A 16,859-nucleotide genomic window follows, 5' to 3' on the forward strand; every position below is an offset into this window, starting at 1 on the left:
TTATTGATCACACAGCACAGAATAAAGAAACAAAATAAATAGAAACTTGAGCATATCTGTGACTGAAAGCTGCTTTACTGTGTGTGTATAACTGAAGGCAGGTGGGATTATTATTGTTCTCAAAAGTAGACGGCAAAATATTCTGCACTCTAAACAAAGTATATAGTGATGTATAGATGTACAGATATTTAGAAAAAAAAAATCTATCCATCTATATAATATATATTTCCATTTAAAATAAATGCTGTTCTTTTGAACTTTCTATTAATAAAAGAATCCTGAAAAATATATCACGGTTTCCACAAAAATATTAAGCAACACATCTGTTTTTTAATAATGATAATAATAAGAAAGGTTTCTTCAACATATTAGAATGATTTCTGAAGGATCATGTGACACTAAATACTGGAGTAATGATGCTGAAAATTCAGATTTGACATCACAGGAATAAATTACATTTTAAAACGTCAAAAATAGAGCATTTTAAATTGTAATAATATTTCACAATATGACTGTTTCTACTATATTCTTGATCAAATCAATTTAAAAATGAATGAATGAATCAAAGATGTCTTAAGCATTTATAATTTGTGTTTTCTTCAACTTTTAAATCACTCTGAATACTGAATATTGGACCTCAATTTACCCCCCCGCTCCAGATGTGTCTGCTTATTTTGTCAACAAATGTGTGTCCTTACTGTGGTCAATGTAAAAGGTTCTTCCGTCTGCGTGCACTCGTTCCTCCCACCCAGGCTGTGGAGATTCAGAGAGAAAGAAAGATGTTAAAATAATCCAGATGAGACCACCGGGCCTGATAAACCACTCATTCACCAACACAATAACTGTAACAGATAATGTGATGGGAGAAAGGAACAGAAAGATATGAAGATTCCTCAGTTCAGTGTGGGAGAGCTTCCACGACAGGGTTCCACTGGCATGCAGAAGAGAGTTTGTTACACACTCTCGCTGTGACAAACACACACTCGCAATAACATACTGCCCCTCTTTTGAGAACGGAGACCCCGAGACCTGCAAACCCACGTCAATACCAACATCACGGGCAACTGCCAGGCCTGACATAAATCACAGCCAGGGAGACACATCCAACAATTCATAACCCACAACATCAAGGGAAGCTGTTTGACGACCCACACACGGGATCCGGAGAGGGGACAAGACCTTCGTTCACGACTGAGAGACTGTGAGCCAGCACTCAAGACAGGTGCGACACCATGGCTCTCGTGCTGAACGGGCATCAGCCAAAACTGGTATTGAATGAAGCACAGGATGGATGGATGGATGGATGGATGAATGAATGTGATGGATGGATGCACATGATGAATGGAAGGATATGGATGGATGAACACGTTGGATATGTATGGATGCACGGGATGGATGGATGGATGGATATGGATTGAACCACGTGATGTATGGATATGGATGGATGCACGTGATGGATTGATGGATGGATGCATGCAATGGATGAATGGATGCACACGATGGACGGATAGATGGATGGATGCAGGTGATGGATGGATTGATGGATGGATGCACATGATGGATGGATTGATGGATGGATGGATGGATGCACATGATGGATGGATGCACATGATGGACGGATGGATGGATGCACATGATGGATGGATTGATGGATGGATTGATTGATGGATAGATAGATAGATAGATGGATGCACATGATGGATGGATTAATGGATAGATAGATGGATGGATGGATGGATGGATGGATGGATGGATGGATGGATGGATGTACGCGATGGATGGATGGTCAACACAACCAGAAAGAGATACGTGCAGAGAGAAATATAAAGAAAAACAGTACACAGGAGGAATGACATAGAGAGCTGAACAGAGACAAATATAAAACGGACAAATAGAGCTTAATTGAAGGGTTCTGGAAGTAAAGATCCCATTGAAAATCTCAAGGTTATGGATGGTAAGTTTAGCAACAATGTCTTTACAATTCCAGAACTCTTAGCAGGTGTTTTGAGAGTGAATGTACTGTAGCTTTTACATTAGCATATACCATCAGTGCAATTTAAAGCAATGGTTCTTATCTGGTGGGTCGCAAACCAAAAATCTGTATTTTGTTTCAAATTAATTGACCACTTATTCAATATTTGGCCCAGTTTTTCAATCCACGTGTAAGATAAATCAGACTTTTGCTGTAGTTTCTGCATTTACAAACCAGTACATTTTCCTATTCAGACAATATTATTTTAATAATTTTGCATACCGTTTGACCTACGCAGGTAAATAAAAATGTTAAATATTTATATATATGCTGTGTTCATTTATTGGTACCAGTTAATGTGATTAATTGATAAAGTACTTACATTTTTTAACCTTTGTCTTTTTTCCTTACTATCAAATATTTTTTGTTATGATTATGTCTTGTTATGATTTATCTTGTTGGTTTGGTTCAAGACATAAAACTTATTGAAGAATATTCAGAAAAAATACTTCTGGAACCAAGGCCGCTTGTGGGCAGTCAATATTGAGCTCTATAGAGAGAGTGGAAGGACTGATAAAACAGACTCAAAGAAAAAATCAGAACAAGAAAAGCAAAGACTAACAAAGAAGACTGACAGAAAGAGTGAAAGAGGGAATAAAACAAAAGGGGAAATTAGGCACAGTCATCCATGCCAGCAATGATAAGAAGGGGTGGAGAGGTCGGTGGGCAGGCAGGTAAACACGCAGGCAGAGAGAGGACCGACCTCCTCTGGAAGATTCTGCCACAAACAGCATCGAGCGCAGAGCGCATCACGTTCCCCCACGCCACCGAAAGACCAGAGAGAAATCACACACACACACACACACCACCAGCTTGTGAGACAGCAGCACTACAGTAAATGCAGAGGGTATCATTTAGATAGCGTTTAAAAAAAGAAGAAAAATCAGAACAAAATGTGTTAATATATCAATGTTGTTAATGTTAACTAAAAACATTGTTTTTGTTAACTGAAAGCTGAAATAAAATAAATATTAGATAACCTTAAATGAAAACTAGTGATGTTGCTTTGGCAATTCACTGAAAGAAGTTTTGGTTGAAGTACTAAATTTACTAAAACAAATTAAAGCCTGTAGCAAAAAAAAAAAAAAAAAAGCTAATTAAAAAAATATTAATAAGTACTATAATAGTATATAAATAATACTAAAATAACTGATGGACAAAGGTGGTATTTTATATATTTGATTTGATATTTGATAAAAAAAAATCAATGTTTTGAAGCCACAGCAATGCATATTTTTGCATATATTAAATGTCCATTTTTTTAACATGCATATGGAAATTTCAATATTACATGAAATCATGCATGAAAATAGATGTTTATTAGATAAGTCCCTGTTTGACGGTTAGTTCCTGGCACGTATTCCCACTGAAAAGCTGAGAAGAGAAGGTGCGATTACCAATTCAAAGTGTTTCAAAGGTGAAAAAAAAATCAGTTTCTTCAAAATCTTATTATGGAGGATGCATATTGCACCAACTCTTTCTTGCTTAACGAAAGATGCGTCAAGACAAATTGTTCTCATACACGCATAAAAAAAAATAAAGTGCTCACTGGTGATAATTTTGTGCTACATTATTTCCAGGGTTCAAAATTTATTTCAACTTTTTTACATACATTTATAAATATAAACATTAGTTTAAATAGAAATATATATTTTTGTCTTCTCATCAACAGGATTATTTATTATTTAGAATATTTAAGAGACTATTTAGAATGTTTTATTTTTTGCATATTTGCAAAAGGTTCATGTGATAAGCCCGACTCTGAGGTGAAATAAGACTTGTGGTAAAAATGAGCAGTACGAAACAATTTTGCCTCTCATATTTCCATTTTTATCCGCTTAATTTGAGAAACATTTCACGTATGTTGACACATGGGTTGCGTTTACACTGGCACAAAAAATCGTCATTTTTTGACTCACATCTGACACAGATCGGAATTGTTGCACATGTGTAAACACAAAAATCCACGCAAGATCAGATTTTTTCGCATCCGATCTGAACTACTTCCAAATGTGGTTTTAAATCAGATACATATCCAATATCTGGAAATACGACCTGCATCTAAACACGTATATCCGATTCCCTTTTGAATTCCAAGCCAAACACAAGGCGAGGGTGACATGTTTGGCCACAACGATAACTTGTAAATGTTGTATTATGAAGCAGACGTGCCTGTATGTGCTTGCACTTAAACTCAGCTTTTTACCCTTTATAGTTAAGAGAATAGAAACTGGTTTTCAACCTCTGAACCATGGTTCTCTATTGAAAGCTACATTATATATTTTTCAGCAATGAGGTGAGAACTTCACTGTTTTGTACATAAACAAGCTTCACTAGACGCACGTTGGCTGTAATTCTCTCTCTAGTTAATTCATTGGAATTAATAAAAATAAAATAAAAACGTACCACGTTACTTTATTTCAGAATTCTGGGTCTAATGAGCCGTAGATAAAATAACAAACTAAAATTACAGTTATTTTCCGCTGCAAAAATCCATGACAGCTTTTAACTCATCCATGCTGGGAAATAATCATGGCTACCCGACGTGAATTGTGTAAATAATTTTAGTGCGGCCATTAAAAACCCGAGGATTAACCATGTCATGCATTCAAAAGCAGAACCATTTTTAGCGTGAATTATTTTTAGGACGCTAAAGATTTGACCTCTCGTTGGTTTCATACGGATTACATAAACGGAGAATATTTGTTTTTGGTATGAATTGCTTCATTTAAAAGTAGACACTTTAAGCTTTTCTAAAGACTCATGTCTGTGTGGCAAGTATTCGCTGAGTTTCGATTCATTTTTGTGAAGCGCTTCAGAAAGAAGTTGTTCACAGAGAGTGAGACGGCAGAAAGCGCACCCTGTATGTTTTCTCTATTTTACAAAAGTTTTGTCGTTATTGTGAGAGTACACAAATAAAAGTAGACCCTTTACATTTTCGAATGATGTATTACTCTACAAAAAAAAAAAAAAAAACGAGCACAAAAAAAAATACAGCAAAACACACCAAGTCACAACAGCTGTTTCCCTTAGTAAACGTTGATTGTGTCTGATTTTAATCTTGCATATCTCTGTTATTGTGAGTTGTATTATGTTGCAGTTCCTTATAAACAGGGGCGGAGTGGGACCAAAAAATCAACCGGGAAATTTTGTAGACAACCGGCCCTCGTCGCCGGCAGCGCCGGATTAAGAGTTCAGAGGCCTTGGGCACAATGTCTTGTAGGCCCCCTCTTAGGCAGGCCAAATGTATATTTTGTCCAAGGACATTTTAATATGGCATTTACAGTTTTAATGACTTAAAAGGAACTTTGTTGTACTATGCTGGATTAAAGTTCATAAATGGTTGTTCTTTCACATAGGATTTTGTAAAACTATGTTGGGTGGACCTCTGTACCTCGAGGGGGTTTCGGGGCATGCTCCCCCGCAAGAAAATTTTGTACATTTTAAGGTTAAATGCATCAATCTGGTGCTCTTTGAGAGATCAAAATTAAGAGCTTCAACCCATGAACTGCTCATTGAACAAAGAAAAAGCATTGATTTGTACCTGGACATTAAAGAGGGCTCAAACATCTTTTTAGTTATGAGAGTCTCAGTCTACATTACATTATCAATGGTGTTTTAGGATGCCAAACAATTATTATAATACTGTAATAATGATTTATATAATTATTCCTATGACGTAAAATCCATATAGCTAGGGATGGCCCGATACCGATACTGGCATCGGGGATCGGGCCGATACTGTCCTAATATACTCGTACTCATAAAAATTCGCCGATACCACGCACCGATACCACGTACATTTTGCAAAACGAAACTGGCCGCCGCGAGTGCTTTGTCGAGGTGAACTGAGGCATAGGAAAGTATAATGTCGGCGGTTTGGGCTCATTTCAAGATAAGGGATGATGACAACAGCAAGGCAGACTGTGAGTTATGTTCAGCTAAGGTGTCTAGAGGAGGGAAAGAAAGTACATCGTTTAACACCAGCAATCTAATTATTAATTAAACATCTGAAGACGCATCATAGATCTGATGGCCGAGCGCGCGCGCGGGCGGTAATGCACTCACTCTGTGTGTGCGGGTTACGGGAGAATAAAACGATTCGCGGGACTCCCGCAAACTAGAAATATCTATGAATAAAACATAAAAACTAAAAGATTTTTATTCATCTCTTGCAGAAAAGCAACAAGAACAACTACAACAAAATAGAAACGATTTACAGGACAGAGTTTCTATTCATAACATGGTTACAGCATTGAGCGATGTAGCCAATCACAGACATATGTGTTGATTTCTGGAACGCAATGGCCAATCAGAAGCATTTAAGATAGACTCCCCTCACCGCTCAAAACGGACTTTTTTGTTCAGTGCTGAATTCTGTATGCTGGCAAATCCTCTAATTATAACAAACAAAGTGTGGATATTATGAAAGATTGATTGTGCAGTCAGCTTCATTGATAATAACAGAGATGTGTGAGATCGCGATGAACTGTCAGCTTTTAGGATTTATTAAGGGAGCGCACTTTGCGCGCATTCAGTCATGCCAGACCATGCACGCAGTAGCCTGCTTGCTTTTATGTTAAATTAACAGTGGTTTGTGTGTTAATACATTTATTATTTTACTAATTTTTATTTATTTTTAGACTTGTTAAAACAAGCAGAGAAGAAAATAAAAACAGTCTTCTAACCTGTGTTCTAAAATAGTCGTCTTCTTTTCTGGGAGCCTATTAATTTTGCGGTAGAAATATCGGTATCGGTACTCGGTATCGGCAAGTACACAAATGTAAATACTCGTACTCGTATCGGTTTGAAAAAAAATGGTATCGGGCCATCCCTACATATAGCCTATAAATGTACTGTAAAAATGAAAATGAATATTTCCAAAGTATATTTTAGCCTACATTACACTATAGGCCTAGTAGCCTATAGCAAAATTAAAATACTTTTGTCCTAATTTCTTCACTGGCAAGAAATAAACCCTTGAGCTTTTATAGGAGAAAACACCAGATCACCATGCTGATCGCGTGAGCAAAGAGCGCACTTTTCTTTCAATCACGCAGCACAAACAGGATGCCTATATACTTAATTAAAGTCTTGTGCTGTTTTATAAAGGCACAAAGCCATATCATGGTTTCGATTTTAGTTCGTTGTCAAAATATAACGCTAGAGACCTTTATGGTATAGGCGGTACAGTTTACATCTCATATGTGTTGGGAAAAGGGAGAAGAGAGAGTTCGGCAAAAGGCGGATTCGAACTCGGGTCGAAACGCGTCAAAAGCTGCTATCAAGCACTTCACAACCTACGACCTACGCCACTGTAGCTACTTCGTGACGGGTGTCTTTTTGCAGAAAAGACAGGCACTTAGTGCAAATATACGCTCCGTTATCAAAAATGTAAAAAAAACGTTTGTTTTTTTTCCCCTCGCTTGGGCCTCAAGTGCGCATGGCTATAACACTTAACATGGTATAAATATTATCAGACCGGCCCTCGCGGGCCTCGAAACACTACCGGCCCACCGGGGAAACTCCCGACTCTCCCGATTGCCACTCCGCCCCTGCTTATAAAGTTACCATCCAACCGGCAGGCATTGCATTGACTTGCCAAAGGCAATTTTGGCACTTATCGAGGCCAGACTTTATATTAGGGCTGTTCTTAGACAAGTTGCATTATAGGGAAACAAAAAAGAAATGATCTCACATGAGCTAATCCACTCAGATTTTTGTAGGATTGTTCTGTGCATCAGTGTTAAATAACTAGGCTTGAGAATGTAGTTTAATAACAAAGAAATCCATGAAACACCCCAGCCAAATTCCTGCTGTTGTGTCATTCGTTGCTGCTGTTTTGTCAGACTTAATCCTATTTTTTGCTTTGCAGATTGAATTAGTTTCACGATTCTTGTGTGATATGGCTGTTGGTTTCATGATCGTGCATCGCCGTGTCACAAACAAGGACACATTTCAGGCGAGGCTGTTGAAAGAGCTCGGGATTGTGGGTAATACTGCTCAACGTCACTCCTTTTATACTCACAGGAAGTGGGCCGAGGTCACCAGGGTCTAAGGATGCTTTTGTCCTCATGTGAACGGGATACTTTAAGCGTGGATCTTCCTGAAAAGAGAGAAAGAGAAAAGAGAGAGAGGTTGACACATGCCCAGATTTTTCCCAGAAGTTTTTATCCTCATTTAGCCGTAAATTGCATTCACTGTCTGTTGCCAAAATGCAGTTCTTCAGACAATAAGTCATTTTGAAATGAGTGTGGGTTTTTTTTTCACGTCTCCATGGGGAGATTATGCAGTAATTACACATAGGCCTAGTGAAATTTAAGTCTTCTCGTGGATATTTTAAAACCACAAGCATAATTTAATAAAAACATACTTTGTAAATCACCATGTACTATTTTAAACAATCGTGAAAAAACAAACAAACAGACTTAATAATGCCTGGAGGAGAAAATCAATTTGTTTTCATTTTAAACCTTTCTAATTACAAAGAACCTCTATGGAGGATGCAATACATTCGACACAGACATGGACAAAGGCGAGTCTGTGCTGGGGGAAATTAGGGCGCTGGAGAAAAGCTGCAGTTCCTCTGCCAGTCACCAGGTGGCACAGTGATTCTGAGTGGATCATTCATGCATCACCCAGGGCCTCTCTCCAGATACTGTGTGGGGCACTGAAGTGTGCAATTGTGAGCAAGACTGTGTGTGTGCGTGCGTGCATCCGTGCGTGTGTGTGTGTGTGTGTGTGCGTGCGCGCAAGTCTGTTTCCCAAATACCTTTCATGCATCTTAACGCACAAAAAAACAGATCATATCTAAATTTTTAACATAGGATGAAACCGCAACCACTAAATATAATAATAATAACAAAATAATAATAATAACTTGGCTGTTTGTATTAAGGACTGATTATTGACATACTATTACAGTTTTAATATTTTGAATTATATTTTATTTAGTTTTTATTTCAATTTTATTTTTTTTAAAATGATCGTTTAGTTGTTTCTGTCATTTGTATTCGTTTAAAAAAAAAAATTCTATATGGTTATTATAATGTTTTAGTTTATTTAGTTTAAGTTTTACTGGTATTTTAACTTCAAATAGCTAAAACAAAATACGTTTTTATTTTATTTAGTTTCAGTCAACATTTCTCATTCAAAGTAATGAAAAGTTTTTTTTTTTAAATGGTTTTAGTTTACAAAAATAACCCTGATGAAAGACTAATGTTTTGCAAATTATACACATTAAGTAATAAAAGTATAATAATATGATATGCTGTATAATACGGAAGCCCTGAACCGCAACGTAAAAATCAAATCTAATCAAATCATATTATTATCATATTACGGAAGCCCTGAACCGCAACGGAAAAAAAAAAAATTCTAGCATTTCGAGAATAAAGTCGAAATATTTCGAGAATAAAGTCGAAATATTTCGAGAATAAAGTCGAAATATTTCGAGAATAAAGTCGAAATATTTCGAGAATAAAGTCGAAATATTTCGAGAATAAAGTCGAAATATTTCGAGAATAAAGTCGAAATATTTCGAGAATAAAGTCGAAATATTTTGAGAATCTCGAAATGCTAGAATATTTATTTTTTTCGTTGCGGTTCAGGGCTATGATGATAATATGATTCATTATGCATGCATAATAACATCAACAATAATATAATTAATATAATAAAATATAACATAATATAATTATTATTAAATTATATACATTAAGTAATAAAGCTATAGTAATTATATGTGATAAGAATAATGAATAAAATAATATTCATTATTCATGTATAACAGCAATAATAATATAATAATAATAATAATAATTCATATTATTATTATTACTTTTAAGCTCAAAACAGTGCAGCTGCAAGCAGACAATGCAGGTGGATTATGTCATGAGAAGAATCAACCAGTCAAGCTACAGGTCAAACTGCTGATGGTATTTGTATCGTAGTAAACAAATGCTTAGTGATGATTTATAAATAGTATTTGTATCGTATTAAACAAATGCTTAGTGATGATTTATAAATAGATGATCACATCTGTGCATAAAGCATAGCTACGTCAGCAAATAAAACTAGCAGCAAACGTGTAAAATATAGGGCACTTATGACTACAACAGAGTTTGCAATTACTGTGCTACTAAAATAACAGCGTGATACTAGGAATTAAAATAAATAGCACACAAATATTGTGTAGAACAGAACATTTTCATTTGCTGTTTTTTTTGGAAATATTTATAGCCAACATTTAATCTCTCTTCACTCATGGCCAGCTTGCATTTGTTTCTTCAGAGCTCATCACAATGCATTCTGGGATTGCCCTTACCGTGAAGAAAACAGTGGATGCGTCCAAAAGTATGTGACAAAAGAATTAGGTCCATATTCACAGTATTCATAAAAGAGTAGGTAAAAAGCACCCGAATGACTTGCTACTTCTGGTGAGATTCTGAAGTGTGCATACGATGGACACTTTACTATCCCATGAGGCCACAAGAGAGGATTTGTGAATGGCCGTGAAGCGAAAACTGACGCTGGGAGGTTATATGACAGTGACAACATGATGAATGAGGATTACATTAATACTACATACACTCATACTATATAGAACGTACTTTTTTAGCGCTCGCCAAATAAGTACTTATTCAAAATAAGTACACACTCAAGAGAGAATGCGATTTTGGACGCAGCCACTAACTTGCAACAGATTTTGTGAGTGTTTGTCTTACCCATGTAGTGTGTCTGCTGTTGTGGTCAATGAAGAAGGGCCGTCCGTTGGGCGCTATTCTCATTTCCCATCCAGGGGGCAGGAAGCTCTGGTTTGCTTTATGCTGGGATTTAGGTGAGCTGTAGGGAGAAGGCTGGGGGGACTGTGGGTTGGAAAACGTGTCCTTTACGGCTCGCCGTATTTGGGCATTATTGGCTCCCTGCAACAGGAAACAAGAGTCAGCGGTTATCAGACTCCGTTATTTAGGCTTTACAGCTTTTTTGTGTAACTAATTAGAATTTTTTTTGTGCAAGAAAGACTTATACGAATGGGAAATGTCATAAAATGTGAAAGACTTGGAAAATGCAGAACGTGTTAATGAGACGGCACGCTGTTTAATCCTGCTAAAATTTTAATTAGCGCACAACTCAGAGGATTTCACCTCCATTTCACCTCTTCTTTTCTCTTCCTCTCGCTTTTTTCTCCCCCAAAACAAATGTTTCCTTTTCAACTGTTTAATTAAAATTCACATGGCCCTTTGTGACTGATCATTTAAACACAAAACCATATTTCTTTCTGTAAACTTTCAAAACCTTTGTGAAATGTTTACCCAATATTCCACAGATCATCTGACTTCAGATGTGGAAAATTGACCACCTGTCATGTGATTAGTCCTAATTGCTTATCTGACGAATGAATTCTGGGTATTCTCTCCTTCTAAAAGCTAAACTAGCAAAGCAAACAAGAAGAGAACAAGCGATATAACTGTTCCATACGTGTTAATAACTCTAGAACATGAACTAAAATGAATCAGCTCTGAGTTCAGTCTATCAAAGTTTAAAGAAATGTAAATTAAAATGGGATATTTTCTTTTTCAAAAGCTTATCGCTTTACTGAAACTTTTATATTCTTCTTCACAGACATCTAGTAAAAGAAAAATAGAAACAGCATTTCCACAAGTCTACAGCATATATTTATTATATAATATATACATTTCATATAACATATATATATATATATATATATATATTATATAACAGCTAAAGTCATAAAACAAGCTGTCAGAGAGAAGCACAGGGATTTTAATCAATTCCACACCAGGCAGCCCCATGCCTTTTTTGTTAGCTACCATGTTTTTTGCACGGAAGTGTGTGGCTGCAATTAGCAATAATTGCTATGAGAGCAAACATAAGACACTTATTCCCCCCATCCCCAACATCTGCAGATTAGCTACAAGAGCTATTGTTCATTCCATTAGCAAAGTCATTCTTCACAGCGGAGACCATTAGCTCAGGCTGAGGCCCATCTTGACGGATACAATTGTTTGCAATTTTCAAGGAAAATTCTGGATTAAATTACAATTTGGGCTTTATCTCCAGTATAAGAGGTCTGTTGCCGTGGATTCATATTTTTGGATTCAGTTTGTAAGAAACATCACAAAGAATTCATTTTATAATATATAAAAAGATAATATATTTGTATTATTTTCTATATTATATTAGAATTATAGCATTATAACATATAATATATTTTATAAAATACACTGAACAAAATTTTAAACGCAACACTTGTTTTTCCCCCATTTTTCATGAGCTGAACTCAAAGATCTAAGACTTTTTCTATGTACACAAAAGGGCTATTTCTCTCAAATATTGTTCACAAATCTGTCTAAATCTGTGTTAGTGAGCACTTCTCCTTTGCCGAGATAATCCATCCACCTCACAGGTGTGGCATATCAAGATGCTGATTAGACAGCATGATTATTGCACAGGTGTGCCTTAGGCTGCCCACAATAAAAGGCTACTCTAAAATGTGCAGTTTTACAGTACTGGGGGCAAAAAAATTGTGTGGCATTTATAATTTTGTTCAGTGTATAATACTATATAATATAACATATTATAATATAATATAATATTTAAAAAAAGATATTATAATATATTTTTATTTGTAATAATATTATTTATTTTTTATGCTTTTTAAAACATTAGTGATCAAAATTATTTTCAGTGGTAATCGGCAACGGGCCACATATACTGTTAATAGAGATATTTAATATAATTTCATATTTTTTATCATAATTTTTCCATAATATGTAAAAAATATATTACATTAAAAGTATGGCCTAGTATAGCACAAGACTTTTTCAGGATCACTAAAATTACTTGTTTAAAGCTCTTCCCACTAACATGAATAATGTTTTATGGCTATACTTGCTAATATAACAAAAAATATTGCCATGACATTATATATATATATATATATATATATATATATATATATCAGAACAATGGACTATAAAAACAAAAAAAGAAGCAGGTTTAAGGTCAGACATGGATTTAGAGCTATAGAACAGAAGGAAACTATGAAGTCATGGCTGTTTGAGAGATTAAACTTCTTTTTGGCAATGGTGACACTTTGGCGAGTTTCACGATAAGCAAACGGACAGCTGCCCCTACCCCTAGTTTCAGGTAGCGTCAACTGATACGAATTCACAAAGCGGGGGTAGAAAACAGCCCTGTTCCCTCCACGCACATGTAAATCGTGATGAGTATATTAAAACTTGATACAAACAACAGCTGCTCAATTCAACTTTGTGATTAATCACAAATAAGGAAAATCCTGAAAGCCTGTGGCAAGATTAAAAATACATCCCAAGATGTTTTACTCTTTATTGAAAGTCTTCAAAGAATTTTTGCAGTTTCTGGGGAACATTAATAAAAAATGCTATTCCTACTGTGTCTGATTGTAAATACTACAATAAATCCTCTCATCATGTGTTAATAGACAGTATGTGTGTGTGTGAGAATCGCATGTGTCCCTATTTGAAGGAAAACAAGTGCATAGTAGTCATTATGCAATGTACATCAGAATTCAGCAACTGACCAATCAGAAACAAGTATTCTAGCGAGATTTCATACTGTGCAAAAATTAGGGATGCACCAAAATTTCGGCTACCAAAAATATTTTCGGTTTCAGGTCAAAATGGTTTTGGAGGGCTAAAATCATTGACCGAAACATGAACACAATGGCCAATCAGAGAAAGTGTTACAATGTTACAGTTTATTGTCGTTTAAATATATTTTTATATTATATTTTACCAACAAACTGGAGTAGAAACAAATCTATTATTAAAAAGTTAATATAAAAACTGCCTTATGCCAACAACTCAGTTTGAGCTATTTGAGTATCGATTATTTAAATAAGTTTGATATAATAATAAATTACATTTAAAATATATTAAGTGATAATTCATTTTTTTTCCGTTTTTCGGCCAAGTGCATCCTGAATTTTCGTTTTCAGTCCAGATTTTTCATTTCGGCGCATCCCTAAGAAAAATATAACTGAATATTTATATCTGGGTGGTAGATGACATTAACTTAACCTAAGGTACCCAACTACCCTTTTATCTGCATCAACATTTTCAAGAAAGTGTGGCTGTTTGGACTTAGCATTAAGGTTACCTTAGCATTTAGTGTCAGAAACATTTAATAAAACAAACAAATAACAAAAAAGGGTTTGCTGGCAGCTATAAGAGAACAAGATGACGACTGATAAAGGCACTAAGCTAAATAACGTTTTTTTTTGTTTTTGTTTTCTTTACTGTAAATCGAAGTGAATTAAATTACCCTGAATTGAAAGGTCTGGAGCAGATGGGTCAGGAAATTGTATCTCGAGTGAAATTTGGGGACATCAGACTTTCATATTAAAACTTATCCACACATAATACAAGGGCTACGACTAATCATTTGCTTCAGCTGTTCATACCTAATAGAAGCCAGTGGCAGTGTGCAAAGAACATAATTCTGATTTCCTATCTCGACCAACTGTGTGTGGACATTGTGATTATATTAAAATCATGGCAATATATATATATATATATATATATATATATATATATATATACACTCACCGGCCACTTTATTAGGTACACCTGTCCAACTGCTCGTTAACACTTAATTTCTAAGCAGCCAATCACATGGCGGCAACTCAGTGCATTTAGGCATGTAGACATGGTCAAGACAATCTCCTGCAGTTCAAACCGAGCATCAGTATGGGGAAGAAAGTTGATTTGAGTGACTTTGAACGTGGCATGATTGTTGGTGCCAGAAGGGCTGGTCTGAGTATTTCAGAAACTGCTAATCTACTGGGATTTTCACGCACAACCATCTCTAGGGTTTACAGAGAATGGTCCGAAAAAGAAAAAACATCCAGTGAGCGGCAGTTCTGTGGGCGGAAATGCCTTGTTGATGCCAGAGGTCAGAGGAGAATGGCCAGACTGGTTCGAGCTGATAGAAGGGCAACTTTGACTAAAATAACCACTCGTTACAACCGAGGTATGCAGCAAAGCATTTGTGAAGCCACAACACGCACAACCTTGAGGCGGATGGGCTACAACAGCAGAAGACTCCACCGGGTACCACTCATCTCCACTACAAATAGGAAAAAGAGGCTACAATTTGCAAGAGCTCACCAAAATTGAACAGTTGAAGACTGGAAAAATGTTGCCTGGTCTGATGAGTCTCGATTTCTGTTGAGACATTCAGATGTTAGAGTCAGAATTTGGCGTAAACAGAATGAGAACATGGAACCATCATGCCTTGTTACCACTGTGCAGGCTGGTGGTGGTGGTGTAATGGTGTGGGGGATGTTTTCCTGGCACACTTTAGGCCCCTTAGTGCCAATTGGGCATCGTTTAAATGCCACGGCCTACCTGAGCATTGTTTCTGACCATGTCCATCCCTTTATGGCCACCATGTACCCATCCTCTGATGGCTACTTCCACCATGTCACAAAGCTCTAATCATTTCAAATTGGTTTCTTGAACATGACAATGAGTTCACTGTACTAAAATGGCCTCCACAGTCACCAGATCTCAACCCAATAGAGCATCTTTGGGATGTGGTGGAACGGGAGATTCGCATCATGGATGTGCAGCCGACAAATCTGCGGCAACTGTGTGATGCCATCATGTCAATATGGACCAAACTCCCTGAGGAATGCTTCCAGCACCTTGTTGAATCTATGCCACGAAGAATTGAGGCAGTTCTGAAGGCAAAAGGGGGTCCAACCCGTTACTAGCATGGGGTACCTAATAAAGTGGCCGGTGAGTGTATATATATATAAAAATATTGGCAATCAACTGCACAAAATTATAATCTGAATCTCAATTGTGCCAGTGACATGATTCAAATCAAAGATGCTCAAACACAAGAAAACATCTGTCGAGACTCGAGCTTTGAGCAAACAACGTGGTAACGCTTCCTTTTACAGTACAGTACTTACGTGTACTTACAGTGTACTTACCTAGAAAGTACTGGCTAATATAAGGTAAGTACATGGGTTAGGGGTAGGTTCAGGCCAGGGTTAGTAGCTAGTTATTACCCAGTAATTATAGTTACTACTATAATAAGTACTGTACATAGTAAGTACATGGGTAACAGGACTGTAAAAGGAAGCGTTACCAACAACTTTTACCTCAGAAGTTTATCTAGAAGGAATCTTTTTTTTTTTCTTCAGAACTCCATGTCAACACGTATAATAAACATTCCTCACATTAAGCCACCAAAGTGAAAAAATGAGGGGCAAAATTACAATGTGCATGAAACAAAAGACACAATGACCTGCACTGTTTGTCGCTAATTTGCAAGTAAAAGCAAAGCAAAATATGGCAAGCACAAATGTCAAAAAATAAAATGAGAAATATTTCAGGCGAGACACTACATGTGAATAGGGTAATTTTTTAACTAGCAGATATCACCATGTAAGTTTTCCAGTTGATTACCTATATTAAGATGAGAAAAAAAATGTATTACAGGTTTTCTGTAATTTAATGTTTAAATATGCACTAACCTGCATATATTTTAAAAAACGAAGTATTGAGTATTGGATGAGTATTGGATGAAGCCAGGTTCAAAATAATTTTTTCATTGTGTTCACATATTAGATGGGAAAAAAAAATCCAGAGGGATTTATGGATATCTATCCTGTAAATCAGAATATACTGCCAATAGCCTTAAAAAAAAGATTTGCGCCATGTTTTTTGGAATAAAATGTTATATAAATCAGGCTAGGAATAATTTATTTACAAATCCCTCTGTAAACGTCTTCATAATATACCTAGGT

General features: G+C 36.1%; 1 protein-coding gene across 13 annotated transcripts in view; it reads right to left on the minus strand.

Annotated features, from left to right (window-relative positions):
* The window catches only part of nedd4l (NEDD4 like E3 ubiquitin protein ligase), a 77,711-nt gene that overhangs the window by 8,326 nt on the left and 52,526 nt on the right, over positions 1 to 16,859 (minus strand). For 9 of the 13 annotated variants that reach the window (XM_056258329.1, XM_056258327.1, XM_056258326.1 and 6 more), the window contains 4 exons: positions 10,759 to 10,956; positions 8,061 to 8,138; positions 2,736 to 2,750; positions 699 to 753 (listed from right to left, as the gene is read on the minus strand). In XM_056258329.1, the coding sequence (XP_056114304.1) occupies positions 699 to 753; positions 2,736 to 2,750; positions 8,061 to 8,138; positions 10,759 to 10,956 (346 nt within the window). The remainder of the gene's footprint in view (positions 1 to 698; positions 754 to 2,735; positions 2,751 to 8,060; positions 8,139 to 10,758; positions 10,957 to 16,859) is intronic. The other 4 variants (XM_056258330.1, XM_056258331.1, XM_056258323.1 and 1 more) reach the window with 1 other exon arrangement.

Source organism: Rhinichthys klamathensis, unplaced genomic scaffold (genome assembly GCF_029890125.1).
Source record: "Rhinichthys klamathensis goyatoka isolate OS25496 unplaced genomic scaffold, OSU_Roscu_1.1 h1tg000150l_1, whole genome shotgun sequence".
Classification (NCBI taxonomy): Eukaryota; Metazoa; Chordata; class Actinopteri; order Cypriniformes; family Leuciscidae; genus Rhinichthys; species Rhinichthys klamathensis.